This window comes from Festucalex cinctus, chromosome 16 (genome assembly GCF_051991245.1).
Source record: "Festucalex cinctus isolate MCC-2025b chromosome 16, RoL_Fcin_1.0, whole genome shotgun sequence".
Taxonomy (NCBI): Eukaryota; Metazoa; Chordata; class Actinopteri; order Syngnathiformes; family Syngnathidae; genus Festucalex; species Festucalex cinctus.
In genome coordinates this window covers 24721751-24738849 of record NC_135426.1, presented here as the reverse complement: position 1 = coordinate 24738849, position 17099 = coordinate 24721751, and the positions used below count along the sequence as shown (strand labels likewise).

Sequence of the window (17099 nt, the reverse complement as noted above, 5' to 3'; positions counted from 1 at the left end):
TACCCAATTTTATACCACATATTTTTCACTATACGTCTGTGAGTATAAAGACATTCATTTATTTATTTTATTTATTTATTTATTCTTTTTTGTATTTAGCTCATTAAAATTGCTTAATGAATGCTTTTGGTTTGAACGCAAGTCCTCAACGTGACTGCCGTGGGAAATGCATTAGTTCTGCCTCTGTTTCTCGTCGGACACACAAACAAAAGGCACAAATGCGGAAGTAACAGCGTCGGCATGGATCCCGTCCACAAAGAAGTTCTGCGAAAGATGCGCCTGGATTTATCCGAGCAGCTGCTGGTGTCGGACGGCGTTCTGCCCTTCTTGTATCAGGAGGACATCCTGACTGCCGCGCAGGTGGAAGATATTTTAGCGGAGAGCACCGACCGGAAGAGGTGCCTCAAACTACTGGACGTGCTCCCGAAGCGCGGTCCGGAAGCCTTCGCGTGCTTCCTCCGAGCTCTCGACGACTTCGCGTGGCTCCGAGAGCGACTGCAGCAAGAGCTCGACGTCCGGACCGGGACTGGGACTGGGACTGGGACTGGGACTGGGACCGGGACCGGGACTGGGACTGGGACTGGCACCTTACCGCATGAGGCTCCGACGAGTTACCGGGGAAGGTCGTCGACTACAGGTATGACGTCATCACAATTTTACTGTCTTTTCGAAAATTTGTTACATGTATTTTATTTATTTTAAAAGCGTGTTTAAAAGTATAGAAAGATGACAACATATAACTTAATTATTACGATAAGACTGCAGTCTTTTTTTTTTTTTTTTTTTAATGGCTCTGACGTCAAAGTGGAAAAAATTTGTAACCAAACTTTAAATGTTGTAACTCGTACAATTTTTTTTAAGACTGTTGTAATCATTTAGTCAGAATTGTCTGTGTAGAAATAGGAACTAGAACATCAAATAAGAGTTTTAATCGTTTATGTGAGAAAAGCACAAGTCCATGACGTCACTAGTTTTCAAATTATCCTTTGTGAAAGCGTTCAAATATGACATTTATGGTGAAATGTTTTGACAAAGTATATAGCTGGCTGGGTAAACTTATTTACATATTATTATCATAACTTTATAACTAAAAACATTTTTGATTATGTAATTCTAATGATTCAAACAGTTAATAATGTAATTTTGTCTAAAAACAAAAATGCAAAGAATAAATGTTCATTTAAAATTGCTTATGTCATTCTCATGAATTGACCAATTATTTTCATAAATAAATAAAAAAAAATTTAAATGTAGGCATAAACTCAAACAGTCTCTAACTCATTTTAACAATGTTTACATTGTTCCTATTGACAATAAATGAAGTGGGATGAGGAAATGAAGGGGAAAAAAAAAAAGTGTCCCTCGATTGACTTTGTTATTGTTTTGCTTTTGTGTCAGACGACGCGTGCGTCCTTCCGGACGCGGCGGCCCAGCAAGTCCCTTCCGAGCGTCAGCTTTCGCGTCTGGCGTCCGTCCTGGGCGGCGAGTGGGAGTCGGTCGCGATGGACCTGGGCGTGTCTTCGGCCGCCCTGTTCCGTTGCCGCGCCGACCACGCCCTGTGTTGCCGCGACGCCGCGCTGGCCGCACTGTTGCTATGGCGACGCTCGCAAGGGAAGAACGCCACCGCGCAACGACTGCAACAAAGTCTGCGGGCTGCAGGCGTCCACTCGTCCGTCCTGAGGGACGTGATGATGTCGTGAGCGATACCGAAGCCTCGTTTGGACTTTCAATAGTTTTATTTACATTTTTAATATACACTTTATTTATTTTATTCAATCACATTTTTAAGACAAAAAAAAAAGTGGTGTCAGCTCAGTTGCTGCAGCGGCGGTAGAAGTAGAAATGGTAGTCTGTGAACAGCGCCCCCCCGAAGTGATGGTCGGTACTGCAGTCGGCTTGACCCTGTCCGCAAGTCACATGACACACAGCTTTGGTCACATGACTTACACAGACGTGTGTGTGTGTATACAGTTAGAATTGTGATTTAAGAGCAGAATGAAACCCAATCACGGGATTTTCTGGAGTGAAACTTTCAGAAGAACAGAACTTTTTTTTTTTTTGTTGACACTGAGGCGCTAATGTATATTTTTGACAAATCAATGATGTCATTTGTATTTTTCAAGTTGCTAACTTGCTATCTGTGCAAATAATTATTTTAATAATAAAAAATTTGTTATCTGTAATCGGATAAAAAAAAAAAAAAAAAGTTTAATTTCCGTCCCTTTATTCACAAACATTTTATTATGATTCTGGTACTTGTTTGGCCCGTCACGTCTGTCAAAATTGGCAAAAATGTTGATCAATGTGATTTTCAAAATAAAACATGTGCATTTGTTCTATTTAGATTCAATATAAAGAAAATCAGTCTGCTTCCAATCGGAGAGTATTTAGTGCTAAGAGGCTGAAATCCCGAAGAGTTGGACAATTTTACGTTAAAATAGTTCTCTGAATGATCAAAATCGGTTAGTTGGTTGAACAATATTCACGGGCATATGTTCTTTATCCCCTGTGAAGAATGACTATTTGTGTGGTTTGCTCAGGAATGAGAAATGGACGCACATCCAAATGTTTGTGTTATACTGCCCCAGTTGGCCAAAGTGCGATTCATTTATTTGTTGTTGCGTTCAGTCTTTTTATGTGAAATCTACAGAAATGTTATGGATTTTCTGCTTCTATTTGTGTCATAAATGTGTGCGTGCGTGCGTGTTCTTACGGCCACCGTGGATCGAAAGTGGTACGAGCTGTGGTAAAGCCGAGCCACGTGCAGCGGCCACTCGTGTTCCCCCTGCAAACCAACACAAGTTGAGTCAGCGCTGCTCGGCCAGGCCAACTCGCAGGAGCGACGACTCGGAAAGCGAAGGTGCGTTTGCGGAACCTGCGTGTTGGCGGCATACGGGCCGGCGTTAACGAGGTTTCTGTCGTGCAGGGCGGCGCAGGTGGACGACTCGTGCGAGGCGCACAGGTGCACCACCAGCAGCTCGGTGGAACTGAACACGTGCGCATGGCTCAACAAGAGGTCAACGTGTGTGTGCGTGCGTGCGTGGCACGAAGCGGCCTTACTTCATGAGGAGGGTCACTCGCATGTTGAGGGGCACAAACGGGCTGACGGGGACCTGGAAGACGAACCTGTCGGGTCTGAAGACGACAAACGGGCAACGGTAAGAACGTTTTGTTGACGTTTTTTTGCGTTTTCCGCTCACTTACCCGCACTCGTCTCGCACGCAGTAGCGGCTGTCAATCACCTGCTGGTTCTCTTTGATCATGAAGGATGTGATGGTTGTGTTGGTCCCTGTCACACACACACACACACACACGCGCAGTTTATCCACACACTTACGCACACGCACGCGCGTTAGGGGTGTCCATACGTACAATCTGTGGAACTTTGAAGCTTGTTGAGGAAGTGGTCTGTAGATTTCTCTGCAAACAAACAAACATTCGTTGTCACTTCCTGTCACATGACCACGCGCAGTCACACCATTTGCTAGACGTGATCGGTGTCGCCTAAAGATGATGTCACACTACAGGATTGGCTGGAAAATTGTCAATAAAGTTATATGAGAAAAAAAAAATTGACGGTTGACGTCAAAACAAAACATTGGAAAGAAAATATGAAAGATGTAATTTAAATAACAAACTGTATGGAATAAAATTGTAAAAATGTAAATCAACCTAAGAATATAAAAGCAGAATACTTTAAGATTGAAGAAATAATAAAATAGATTAAAGCGCCTTCACGCTTGCCGATGACGTCAGTCCAGCAGCGCTAACGAAATGCGCGATTCAGATGTGTCCACTTAGGTTTGGTTTCTTTTTTTTAGCTGTTCACAAACCAGTCTTAACAATAACGATAACGAGAACTTTCATTGCTCATGGATAATCACATGCTTATTTGCAACACACTTATATCCAAGCAGATATTTTTAGATAATGCAGCGTTGCACTATTGCGCTTTCCCCACCCCTTAGTAGTGCAACACTATTTTTTTGTAACCGGACAGGAAATCATCCCCAATAAAAAGAGAGGACGCAAGAGAATTGCCAGAGCATCTTTGACATCATTGCAAGCTTGAACTGAGTGTCGTCTCTCCTTTTTGTGTCGTGTTTAATTAATGTCTAACAGGTAAACCTGACAGCCTTGCAAAATCAGTCAAAATCCAGTAAAACAGGCGGGAGTGAATGAGTTTCATATTTTCTTTCCAATGTTTGACATCAACCGGATCATTTCCAGCCAATCCTGCAGCTTGACGCGTCCGTTAGGCGACCGCCGATCCGATCCGGCAGCCCGATCGCGTCTGGTACCGATACCGGCGCCGTCGCTCGCTTGCGCTAGGCTGGCGTTGACGTGATGCCCGCCCCCTGCTGGCGCGGGGCAGCAGTACACGGTGTCGCAGTACAGCAGTTCGCAGAAGTGCACGTCGGGGGGCCACGGCCCCGGGGGAGCGATAGGGGGCGCTACGATGAAAACCCAGAAATGAATCAATCGGTTGTTTGTCACTGAAGAAGAAATCCGCTTTCCTTACCTGAGGTTCCGCTGGCTGACGTCGGCGTGGGAATTACGCTGCTGTTACTGATGCACACAAAAACAAAACACGTTACTACACTGGAGCGTTTTGAGCCATGTTTTGCCACAAAATGTCTGCTTGTGGAAAAAAAGATAATGGCAGTGCACAAGACAATTTAAGATTTTATTTCCCCCTTGTGTGATTTGCTTCTTGGTACCAAGCAAGTTTTGAAACCTTTTCTAAGCAACACCTCCATCTTGTTTTTCTTTGCAAATCAAGTAAAAATAAGTACGAGTGTCAACACAGTGGTGCCTTGCGATGCAAGTGCCTTGACTTCAGAGTTTTCACAAATACGAGCTGTCACGTAACCTCATTTTTTTGTCGTGAGAAACCAGTAAAATTGCTTCAAAATATCCGACCACCATCGCTTCACATTGGCTTCCTTCCTTGCAGTGGAGGGGGAAGTACATTGGTGGCGCTATTGAGTCATTAAGATAGTTTGCTCATAACCACCACAGAAGAAGAGCAGAGACGGACAATACATTAGGTACAGTTACGTTTTGTGCTCTTTGTGGGTTATGTGGACAGCATATTTTATTACGCTATGTTTTTAGACAGTAAAATACTGCTGAGTGAAAATTTTCTTATTTAAAAAGAAAAAAGTACTTTCTAAACATTTCAGTGGAAAAAGATGATTTGGGATCCAAGCACGATCACAAAACAAATTAACCTCGTATCTCAAGGCACCACTGCATAAGTAGAAACGCAGTACAAGTGCTAATAGATGCAGTAAAAAGTAAACGTGCTCACCTGACGGCGACGCCAGAAGCAGGTAAGTTGAGCAGGTACATGGTGCCGATGGTGATGACGCTGATCACACACACACACACGTACACATTCTCGTTCAGTATTGTCCAAAATGTCACAAAAATATTGACATAATGATGACGTCTCAATTGTGGATATTTAGTGTTGTTTGAATGTCAACATGCCAAGTCATTGTACTTTTGGCCATCTAGTGGAAGAGTATTTAATTGCGCTGCCACTGACTATAAAGATGAACAATATTTATAGTCAGGAAATGAGGAATTTTTGCTCAATTCGGTGAATGAGAGAGCAGACAGGAAGTGACATCATCGCTTACCAAACGGCGACGGCGAGGCACAGCGTGAGCACGCCGGCCCGGAACATCTTCCGCGGCGCGTCGGCGTCGTCCGCCTCGGAAGCTTTGGGAGGCGTGTCCAAATTCTGCGCCGCCGCCGCCGCCGACGCGGTGCTCGGCTTCCTCGACGTCCTGCCCGGCAACACAAAGACTTTTATTTTGAAAGCGCGCTGAGGCAGAGGAAGTTGGAGAGGAGGACGTACCCGGTGGAACGCAGACTTCCCGTCAGGCTCTTGAGCTTGGCGAGGCGTCGCTTCCAGACTTCCAACTCGCTCACGCGCGTCTCCAGGCTGTCGGCCATCTTGGAGAGCTGCTGCACGGCGCCCACGTTCTCCATGAAGATCTGGTCCTGGATGGAGAAGAGCGGCCATGAGGAAGAGGAAGAGGAGAAGGTTGTGAGGAAGAGGAAATACCTTGTCGAGCAGCAGGAAGTTGTCGATATTGTGGCCGTCGTGGCACGTGACGTCGCCAACCTCCTTGACAGCCGAAGGGAGAAGCTCCTTCACCTCTTGAGCCAGCACGCCTGAAACGTCATAAACGACACGCGTGAATCGTATTTTACACAGCCCCCCCCCCCTCCCAACCTCCCACGCCAGCTCGCTGTTGACCTGTCTGGTGCGCGTGTTCGATGCCCATCTTGGACGCAAACTCGGGCTTGTAGTCGAACTCCACCAGTCGCATCCGCGTAATCCTCCTCAGCTGCTCCTCGACGTCCACCTGAACACGCGACGAGTTTTAGAAAACAGCCGCGCCGGCGTCACAAACTACGGAAGACCAAAACTGCCAAAATTCAAAATAAATGACTAAAGGGATATAATAAAATAGAATTGAAAAATTAAATAAAAAAAAAAAATATATATATATATTTATATATATATAAATATATAAACGGAAATAAAAGCAACAAATATAAATTATATTAAATTTTTGAATTTTTGTATATACGTTTTTATTTTCACTTGTAGTCATTTTTGTATTTATTTCGTCATTTATTTATTTTGAATTTTGGCAGTTTTGGTCCATACTGCCAAGACGAAATGTTATTCAAATGAGGGGGCGGTCCTACACGTGTCTTGGGTTGGTCCATTATGTCAATTATGACAAGACATGCTTAGGACCGCCCCCTCATTTGAATAACATTTCGTCTGGCAGTATGGACCAAAAACTGCCAAAATTCAAAAATGAATAAATGACTAAATAATTCAATAAATTAAAAAAAAAAAGACAAAAAGTGAAATAAAAACGGGTCTAAAAATATATATAATTAAATACAAATGTTATGTTTTTATTTATATTATATTATATATTTTGTTGTTGTTTATTATTTCATTTATATTTATTATTTTTAATTTCATTTCTAAATTATATTTTTTTTCTATCCATTTTTATTTTCACTTGTAGTCATTTATTTACTTATTTCGTCATTTATTTATTTTGAATTTTGTCCGTTTTTGGTCCCCCATAACAAAGGCGTCACCTCCTGTATGTTGCACTTGGCGCGCCGGTCGGAGGGCTGCATGAGGCGTCCCATCACGGCGGCGTTGCCGCACACCACCAGCGCCTCGTCGGGGGCGTCCGTGTTGATGCCCACCCGGCCGTGGCACGCCACGGCGTCCTGCGCCGCCCCGCGCTGCCACAGGGCGTCGCCGTCCATCTCGAATTGGCCCGGATTGGACGCCTGCGCGTGAGCGTCAAGAAGATCACAAAACAAAATGGTGGCGTCGGCGGGCGCGAGCGAGCGAGCGGTTACCCTGACGATGAGTCGTTCGGACACGAGGGCGGCGAGGAGGAAGGATGACGAGTCTTTGTCTTGGTCTTCTTCCTTGACTGCGGCGTACAATCCAACCACCATCTGGAAATATCTGGACAGACACAATTAGCATACTCGCAAAAACACCCCCCACCCATGATGTACCTCTGGTCGGGGTTGGGCCGTCCCTTCTTCCTCATATTGTTGGCGGTGGTCTCGCTGAAGTGAAGCCGTCCGATCGTCACTTTGCTCACGGCGCCGTTCGCCACGCCGACCCTACGGCAATCGAACAACGGTCACGTCGAGCCGCGCGGCGACCCCCGCCCCACCTGCTGTGCGGCGTCGCCCACCTGACGGGCCGCAGAGGCTTCTTAGTGCGGTCGGCCTGAGACTGCTCCATCGTCACGCGACGCTCGGGAGATTCCATCTGGCGGCGGTTTTAGCGCCCATTAGCGTCGTTGGCTAACTGCGCTAAGCTAACGGAAGCTAACCTTGACTCCGAACACGTTAATGTCGAGGTGGTCCAGCCGGCGCGCGCCGCACGGCGTTTGCACGTACGCGGGCTCCGTGGCGAGGCCCACGTGGACCGTCACCTGGAAGTGGTTCTTCTTCTGGCACACGAAAGCGTCGTCGGCCGGCGAGAAGTTGAAGCCTTTGTCCGTGGCCACCGCCAACGCCGGAGGATGCCTGCGACGGGACACGAAAGATATCGTTGGAGCCAACGTGGTCACGCGCGGCGACAAAAAAAGCAAATGGCTGACTCACATGACGCGCACGTTAGCGTCCAGGACGGCGTTCCACTCGGTCGGACGGAACGTCTCCCACCTCAGGCGGCCGCCGGGGACGACGACGACGGGACCCGAGGAGGACTCGTCCCCAAGCGGAAGTCGATCGGGTCCCGACGACGAGTCGCTTCTTTTCCTTTTGCTTCTGTCGGGGGAGCTCGAGACAAACAGCAGGACGCTTTTTATGACAGTTAGCCGCTTCGCTACCTTTATTTATTTGAGTTCAGCTGGACAATTTTTTATTTTTTTTTTTTTTTTTGTCCTGCCACCTTTCTGAACTGTATTTGGAGAGGTCAACCCAAAACAATTCTTTCCATGTTTTATCCACCCCTACTATGTCATTCCTCTCAGGGAGCGGCCATTTTTCCTTTCATTGAAAATGATGTCACAGTTGTTCAGGGCTCAGGTAATGATGACCAATCTAGGTTCAAAATATTATCAAGTTTGGTCATGTGACATGCGCAAGCTGAGCCGTGATTGGTTGTTACCTGAACCCTGAGCAACTATGATGTCATTTTCAGTCAACAACAAGTGCAAAATGGCCGCCCCATGAGATGGAAAAAAAAGGAATGGATGTTGCTGCTCGATTCATATTCCACAAATACAATAATCACAATACTGTGAAAAGATATTTCGTGGATTGACTTCCCCTTTAAAAAAAAAAAAATGTTCTGGACTTGAAAACAGTGATTGTTTTGCGTACCACTAGAGGGAGACTGCGTGCCATTAGTGGTACGCATACGACACTTTGCGAATGGCTCACCAGTTTTGTGAGGCGGAGGTGGAGGCCAGCATGCAGGAGGGCGGGGCCGGAGACACCCAGCTGTGGCCGTAGCCGTCAGACGGCGCCGCAGCTACCGAGTCGCTCGCCGATTGGCCAAAATGCAAATGCCGCGCGGTCGGCAGCGGGACATCGGGAGGGACGTAGCCGGAGTGGCTTGGCCGCTCGGACCAATAGGAAAGCCCGGTTTGGAAATCTGTCAATCGGACGTCACGCTAATGTTAGCCTTCGCGCTGGAGTGGGTGTTGGGTGGAGGAAGTGGGCGGAGCCAATGACTGACCTGGGATCTGCTCGGGTGAGCAGACGTCCGAGTCCGGAGGAGACTCGGGAAGCGCGCTAGGAAGCGCGCAGGAGACAAAAACACGTCAGGGAGCACTCGTGCCACGCCCGCAATCACACGCCCACACAAACGGTCACATGCAGTCACTCGCGCAAACTGTCACATGCAAATAGAGTCACACAAAACACGGCGCGTCTCACAAAGCATTGAAGTCGCTGCTGAGGTACTGCTCCAGGATGCTGGTATCCACGGCAACTGAGCTGTCCAGAACCTCCCTGACATCATGACCTGCGCGTCATCATGTCACCGTCATCAAATGACCTTGAAACTTTAGTCAACTTTAGTCGACCTTGAGTCAACTTTCAAATGTTGAACGCTCCACTTCCTCTTTCGCACAAATTTGACAAAAGCTGCATTTTCATTTCGAATTCCAAGGATTTCCACTTTCTGTGACTCTTCCTGTCTCCGCATCCACGTTGCAAACTGGCGTCAACAGGATGTCGACAGAAGGAAGTGGTCAGGTCACTGGAGGAGCCACAGAAAGGCATCCAAGTGGTTGTGTCACATGACCTTGACGTCATGTTGATCATTCCACATTCAAAAGTTGACACAAGGTCAAACTGAGTTGACCTGGAAAAGTTGCAGTTCATTTGAGGTTCATCCGGAATTTTCACCTCCCAACTCAATTGTTGCAAAACAGGAAAATAATGTACATGCACACGCGCGTTTTGTTTTTTTTTCCTGTCTGGCGTGGCGCTCACCGCGGAAGAACTGCTGCAGCGCCTCCGTCTCGCCGTGCACGGCCGCATCCTCCATGCTGGCCAGCTGGTGGCGCTGAGGAGGAGACATTGAATGGCCTCAGCGTGTGGGTTGCTAGGCAACAGGAACACAGTCGCACAGGCATACTGATGCAATAACTCAAACAGTTCACACAGTCTCGCAGGAACAAAAATCACACACAGTTAAACACATACAAACATCCTCTCTTTTGCCCTATTTTTGTGTCAGCATGAGGGAGTTTTCTTTCTTGCACGAAACTGAAACTGGCTTCCTGCACCTTGATTAAATTCACTCAAATCGCATTTCACCACCTGCGCCACAACTTAGACCTGGCTTTACTCGATCTAAAGTCCAGTCAACTTTCGGTTACCAGATTGGCGTGCCGGCGGCGTGCAAAAGAAAACAACCTCGGCCTGCCGGAACGCAAAGTCTCATTCATACGCACACGTTCTTATACACAAACACACACACACGCAGACAGTCTCACTCACGCACCAACACCTGACAAAGAGGAGAACCGTGAGCGTTGCTAGGCAACAGGACAGACGTCATGTGTGTCTTTGTTTGACACAACTGAAATAATACACTTGACCAACACACACGTACACAAATGTGAACGTTAGTCAGACATGTTTAATCTCACTCACCCGCCTTTCAATCCAAAATGGCCGCCGCGGCTCCAGTCCGCTGGCCACCTGACCGATCGTCTCGTCTGTCCGTCTGTCAATCCGATTGGTCATCCTGCTCGGGGTCGGCTCTGTTTGCTACTTTGGACGTCCATGTTTGGACCCTGACAGACTTTTTTTTTGTTTTGTTTTGTTTTTCAGAAATATTCGCGTATACGAAGACTCCCAAGTGGTTTTTGCTGCTGTGTGGCGTCTGTCTGGTTTGCGTCAGGTGGACTTTGAGCTTTGAACAGGAAGGTGTGTCACACACCTACTGGGTGTGCGTGGGTGTGCGCGGCGATCACTGTTCATACAAAATGCATTTGTATCATCATCTGAGCCCATCCAAGCTAATTTGGGGTGAGACGCGGGTTGCGCCCTGGACTGGTCCCCCAAGTCATTGTTGGGGGCACATATAGACAAACAATAAGACTGGTCGTCAGTTCATGACAAATAAACATTGACAAATGCTTCAGTGAAGCTAAAATCCAGTGGTGGGTCGACTTTAGTGTCTTTGTCATGAACCCATCAACAAATAAACTGTTCATAGCTTTCTAGACTGTTGCAGTTCTGAAAATCATTCAAAGTGTAAAATGGGCTGGGTAGAAAGAAAACAAAACAAAAATCAGATAACATTCGGGTATGAAATCGTGATCAGACTTGTCAATCTTGTACGGATCTTCACCGCCAATTACAGCGATTTTCTCCATGTTGTGGATAAAAGCGTTCATGTCTAGTGACTCGGAATGCTTTCCCATCGGCCGGATTTTGGTGATGTTTTAATTTTCCAGATTAATTTGGACTAGAATACGTGTGAAATGGCAAGCGCCACTGTCAACATAGTATTTATTCTCTGTAAATGCAGCCTGCCTCTCAATATGGACGACCGCAAGGGATTATGGGATATGCTTCTATTTTTAGCACAAAGGTCGAACCCCCGATAATCAAAGCCATAACCTCAGGACTGCCCTGCAATTCAACGTGTGAAAAGCCAAATACAGCTTGTATTGTTCTCCGCGATGAATTGATTTGTTGTGGCCGTCAGAGCGTCACACGGGCAGCTGTCAGATGTTTGTGGAAAAAGACAAAGCAAACAACTGGTCGCCAGCCAATATCGGGCCACATCGAGACAAACGAGCCTTCACATTCACATCCGGGACAATTTTAGAGTTTAAGAGCTAACGTGCGTGGGTTTTTTTTTTTTAAGAGCCAAGATTCAAACCGCGACACTTCGAATTGCGAGGCAGACGTGCTAACCACTAGTGGCCTTTGCCATAGAGAAGCTAATGTACGAAATGATGAATGTAACTCGTGTTGTTGATTAATTGTGTTGTGCTGGGGTCACACTGGCATGCGTCAGATGTCCGATGCGTGTTTGATTTGCTGTCAGATGTTTGCGGAATCATGAGGAAGAGCAAACCTCGTCATGTGACACCGCAGATCGTGTACGTGGAGAGATCTCCCTCTGATGTGCGTTGTCGTGACCGTGTGTTTTGGGTCTTTTTATTCTTGCAGTGCACAAAGGTTACAAAGTCAACTGAGTGACGTTTAGATTTGGATTGAGTTGGCTTCACATCTTGTTTAGCTTTAACATAACCCGACAACGTGATATCGCCGCTCACGCGACCAAGTGAGTCCAGTAATGGCAATACACGATCTGTGGCGCGAGCCGGCTAAGTGTAGCAAAGGGACGCCATTAGTTGCATTGGCGTCACTCTGACGAGGATTTATCCCACTTTGATGTTGACAAGTCGGTCTTGGTTCAATTTCAAAGTCAACACAGCTGTCGAAGTGTCTGCTTGGATTTGTTTGCTCCTTTCCCCGCGCTGGTCGGAAGTCGATGTTATCTACGCAGGAGGTGGTTTGCTACGTGCGAAATATTAGCATTAGCGGGCGGAAGGGGGTAAGGGGGGGCTAGCTTGTTGTGACACATCGAACGGCCGCCATGGCGGCAGCGGGCGGCGGCGGCAAAAGTTTCTCGTTCAAGGTGGTCCTGTTGGGGGAAGGTTGTGTGGGGAAGACGTCCATGGTGCTGAGGTACTGCGAGAACAAATTCAACGACAAGCACATAACGACTCTTCAGGTGAGTCGCGGCGGAGGCGGGGCGGCTTGTCGCTCTCGTGCGGTGCCTGTAGTCGGGATGTCGCAGGTGTGGGAAAACAAGCGTCCGTGATTGCTGGGTGGCGTGTTGAAAGCTATCACTCGGCGGTGGTGGTGTACGCGTGTTTTTGATTCCCGACTGTCTCGCTCGAGACTTGTACCTTCTGACGTTACAGGTGTCGAAAACAAGCGTCCCCGATTGCTCAAAAGAAAATGTCAACTCGAAATGTTGACTTTTCTTCTCGGGAATATTCAATAAATGTTTATTACACATTACACATACGCAGCTTATGAGTGCCTTAAAAGGAATCTGGTTGCTTGTGTTACATCACAGACGTTTTTTTTTTTTTTTAAGGGGCGTATGTTACGTCATCTGCGGACTTATTTATTGCTGTTATAGAACAAGTTGAAACACATTGACAATAGTACTTGTTAAAACACGACCAATTTTACATTTACTAAACCGTATCTCTATGCCACTGGAATTAAATCTCATAGCCGATTGCCTATTTTGTGACGTAATCAACCAAAAATCAAACTTTTCTAATCAGGGGAAAAAAAGAAAAACATTTGAGGGCAACATTCCGTTTTCAAGGGCAATCTGGCCAAGAAGGCACAGCACAAATCACATCACTAAACAATACAAGATATAAAGAACACATTCCAAACACAAAGCTTTTGAGAAGGCAACCATGCACCCAAAAAAGGAAAGCAGTAAATACTGAAAATTGTGACATATCTGCATGTCGGAAACTTTTGACTCAGGTATGAGCTTTCAAATACTTTGCAGGGTCGCCTTGCCTCACTTGTACAACTCGACTTGAAAAAAAAGAAAACATTTGAGTGCAACAATCCGCTTCAATCCATGTAGCTTAATAGCTCATGATCTAAATTGTTGAACTTTTGTCAAAAGAATGCTAATTTATTGACAATGTTTCCATAAGGAAGAACTTATTTTCACATTATTGGAAGAAATAACTTCTGTGGCCATTAATGCTTGGAAGCAAAAGTTAGAAACGTGTTTGGAATTGTGACAAATGAAGGAAATGCCGCACAGGAGGAAGATAACGAAGCCAAACTTGCCTTGCTTGATGTCATTGTTCTCGAAGCAAAGGGGAACAAACTGATTAAAAACATGATGTGATCTTGAGAAGAAAAAAACCCTCAGATTTTATTTCAACACCACATGGTCTTGCGTGTCTGATTTTGAATTTGGTGTGTGTGTCTGCCCAGGCGTCCTTCCTCACCAAGAAGCTCAACATCACGGGCAAGCGGGTCAACCTCGCCATCTGGGTAAGGCGGCGCTCTCGGTGCGCATTTGGCACGGGGCGGGTCACGTGACTGCGCGTGTGTGCGTGCAGGACACGGCGGGTCAGGAGCGTTTCCACGCGTTAGGTCCCATCTACTACAGAGACTCCAATGGAGCCGTCTTGGTTTACGACATCACTGATGAGGACTCCTTCCAGAAGGTAACGAGCGACATGCTAAGCTACATGCTAAGTTACGTGTTGGTCTTTAGCTTTGGTCTGAGCTGGCGTTTGCTTTGCAGGTGAAGAACTGGGTGAAAGAACTGCGCAAGATGTTGGGCAACGACATTTGTTTATGTATAGTAGGTAAGTGGCGGTCGTCATGACAACAAGAAGCATCTTTTACAGGATCAAAGGGATTATATTACTCAAGTTATGGTGAAATATTCCCCCCCCTCCATTAAAGTTTGAATTTTGTAATTGTGATTTATTGTAACATTCCAACTTATTTTTTCTTGAAAATAGGAGTTTGCTTCATTTTGGTTGTGTTGAGTAAAAACTTGTTAGAATCTTTTTCTTTGTTCACATTTCTCATTTAAAAAAAAAAATCAGTACTTCATATGTCAATACCATATTGAAGTATCCCTTCTTTCTTTAGTTATGGCTACAAGATGCTTTTTAGCTGGCATTTTGAAATGTAGTTTTAATAATCAAGATAACAATCGAGATCGGACGATATGAAAAATAACGGCAGCTGCGCCGGCACGCTGACGAATTATTCTGTTGTGTTCTTACACCAGCGACGCAATCTTCATTTGAGTGCTGGCACATACAATATATTCGTTTTGTATTTTCTTTGTTTAGTTATCGTTTGGATTATGAGGCGGGTTCGCTGGAGAATGTCTCTTGGAAACACAGTTTGTTAACCTATGACCTCACAATATCATGTCAATGTCGTGCAGGTAACAAAACCGATTTGGACAAAGACAGGAATGTTTCCACGGAGGAGGCGGAAAGGTGAGTGAGCGTGTGCGAACGATGACATCATTGCGGCCGTGACAGGGTGGCTTCTCATCAGCGCGTTTGTCGTCATAGTTACGCAGCATCGGTGGGGGCCAAGCACTACCAAACGTCGGCCAAGCTCAACAGCGGCATCGAGGAGCTCTTCTTGGACTTGTGTAAACGTAAGAAACTTCAACTTCATTGACGTGATTGTAGAAAATGCAGCGGGAAAATGATGCAAATTAGTGGATGATGCATTGTGCGCATTCATGCATGCTGAGAAGATGTAAAAATGTGTGTTCTATGGTTGTTTGGCGTAGCGCCGGCGAGCACGACTCCGTCCATCCCAAATCTGTGATCAGTCTTCAACAAATGTGCACTTATGTACTCATCCCAGAATCATACTCTAATAATATCCAAAGTCACATTATTTTTGATTTTTATGGACGGGAGCCACCTCGCAACATCGTCGTGGGCAATGGCGACGTCAGTAGTATAAAAGTACAAAAACTGCATGGTGCCTTGACAGCCGTGCTGCTAAGCGTCTTTTTTTTTTTCTTTTTTTCTCCCTCCCTTGGAGGAACGAAACATGACGGTTTGGAGTGAACGTGCGTATCAAATGCACCGGATTAAAACAATTCAAATAGAGCTAAATATTTAAGCAGGATAGAAAATTATGTACGCAAGCACAATATAGGCTGAATATTTCAGTTTTTGATAACATAATAAAATAATAGCATTTGTTATCTCCCAAATGAATTCACAAAATGGGCTGTATTACCCCGACACATGTAAATAAATTAAAATACAGTAATTGTACAAAATCATATTTTAAGCAACTACCCAAACTTTTTTTGTCCCGCCTCCCCGGACAGCAGTGCGGACATGCGACGATCGGGTGGGATCTTGTCGGTTGCAGACTTGTAGTGTGACAGCACGTCCGGTTCACAACACAGAGCGAATTCATCGGGTAATCTGACAGCGTGACTGTCGTTAAAGACAACAACAAAAAATCTCGTCGTTTGAGCTCGTCGTTAGTGTCAAGCTCACCAAACATATTCAATCATAAAGACAGCCTCTGTGAGCCCTTTCTTTTGATTTACCGTACATCAGAGGACCCTCTCAGTGACATTCTAAGGGGGAGGGGTGAATGCGATCGAGCAACGTCACGTTATCTGAGATGAACACATTTGAAAACATGGGTGTGGATGTCTTTGCATGACTGCGGAAAATTTGTGTTTACATGTTTGCTGAGACTTTTTAACAATCATCAACTGGTGTGCTATTTTTCATTCTGCGGTTGCATGTTTTCTTCTTTCGGCCAAAATAAATATTCTGCTGCTCGGCTGCAAAGCGCTTGCTCATTATAATCAAAAGTGTTCCTCCATAGCAAATCATTATTCATCACAGCAAACGTATGATAATCAATGCTTAATCACTATATTTCCACTTGATGAATCCTTCACTTAGGAATGATGGAGGCAGCTCAGGCCGAGGAGCGGTCGAAGGGAAATGGCGGCGGCCAATCAACGTCCAGTCGGAGAGGTGTACAGATTGTTGATGATGAGCCGCAGGTGACGCCCGCAGGGGGATGCTGCTCGTCTGGCTAACACGTACACGCACACGCACACACACGCACACAGTGTCTCTGGTCTGTCAATGTTGCTAAGGATCATGGGAAGAAGTTCATAAATAAACGTAGCAGGAATCATCTAAGCGACCATTTCCTGTCCAATTGTTGACATGAAGGTGGATGCATGGCATCACTTCCTGTCTGATATAAAATGGTGGCGTTTGGTTGGGGTGAAGCACAAAGCGGTTGAATGGCCTCGTTCATGGCAACATTCCTCATTAATACGTGTGCGTGGGCAGTCATATTGTGCATGCTTGATTGTGTAATGGGCTTTGATTACAAAAAAAAATGTTCATTAAATGCTTACTGAAAATAAGTCATCTGTGCACTGCATATTTTTGGCCAACAAGGCATTCAGTGTTGTAGCCATCACTCCCTAAAAAAGTTAAGTTTCACAGACAGTATTCAAA

The 17099-nt window shown here is 45.8% G+C and overlaps 3 protein-coding genes across 4 annotated transcripts; 2 read left to right on the top strand and 1 right to left on the bottom strand.

Moving 5' to 3' along the window:
• Window positions 1–113: 113 nt before the first annotated feature.
• Window positions 114–2956, top strand: cradd (CARD and death domain containing adaptor protein). The gene is made up of 3 exons (XM_077499427.1): window positions 114–637; window positions 1399–2860; window positions 2927–2956. The coding sequence occupies exons 1-2, from the start codon at window positions 241–243 to the stop codon at window positions 1698–1700; spliced, it is 699 nt and encodes a 232-aa protein (XP_077355553.1). The 5' UTR covers window positions 114–240; the 3' UTR covers window positions 1701–2860; window positions 2927–2956.
• On the bottom strand, window positions 1718–12893 carry myrfl (myelin regulatory factor like). The gene is made up of 24 exons (XM_077499421.1): window positions 10690–12893; window positions 10024–10096; window positions 9463–9550; window positions 9263–9318; window positions 8965–9178; window positions 8182–8379; window positions 7908–8103; window positions 7767–7843; window positions 7582–7692; window positions 7417–7528; window positions 7144–7344; window positions 6275–6383; window positions 6080–6189; window positions 5870–6015; window positions 5649–5798; window positions 5315–5374; window positions 4523–4569; window positions 4302–4454; window positions 3373–3420; window positions 3205–3289; window positions 3061–3135; window positions 2876–2987; window positions 2714–2785; window positions 1718–1902 (listed from the first exon to the last, which is right to left on the bottom strand). Exons 1-24 carry the CDS (start codon window positions 10780–10782, stop codon window positions 1813–1815), a joined length of 2676 nt encoding a protein of 891 aa, XP_077355547.1. The 5' UTR covers window positions 10783–12893; the 3' UTR covers window positions 1718–1812.
• rab21 (RAB21, member RAS oncogene family) lies at window positions 11711–17005 on the top strand. Of its 2 annotated transcripts, none has more exons than XM_077499429.1 (7): window positions 11711–12177; window positions 14041–14100; window positions 14169–14276; window positions 14357–14420; window positions 15017–15071; window positions 15150–15238; window positions 16527–17005. In XM_077499429.1, the coding sequence occupies exons 1-7, from the start codon at window positions 12112–12114 to the stop codon at window positions 16664–16666; spliced, it is 582 nt and encodes a 193-aa protein (XP_077355555.1). In that variant the 5' UTR covers window positions 11711–12111; the 3' UTR covers window positions 16667–17005. The 2 variants fall into 2 exon arrangements, with proteins under 2 accessions (XP_077355555.1, XP_077355554.1); XM_077499428.1 differs by lacking the exon at window positions 11711–12177 and adding an exon at window positions 12359–12790.
• Window positions 17006–17099: the final 94 nt, after the last annotated feature.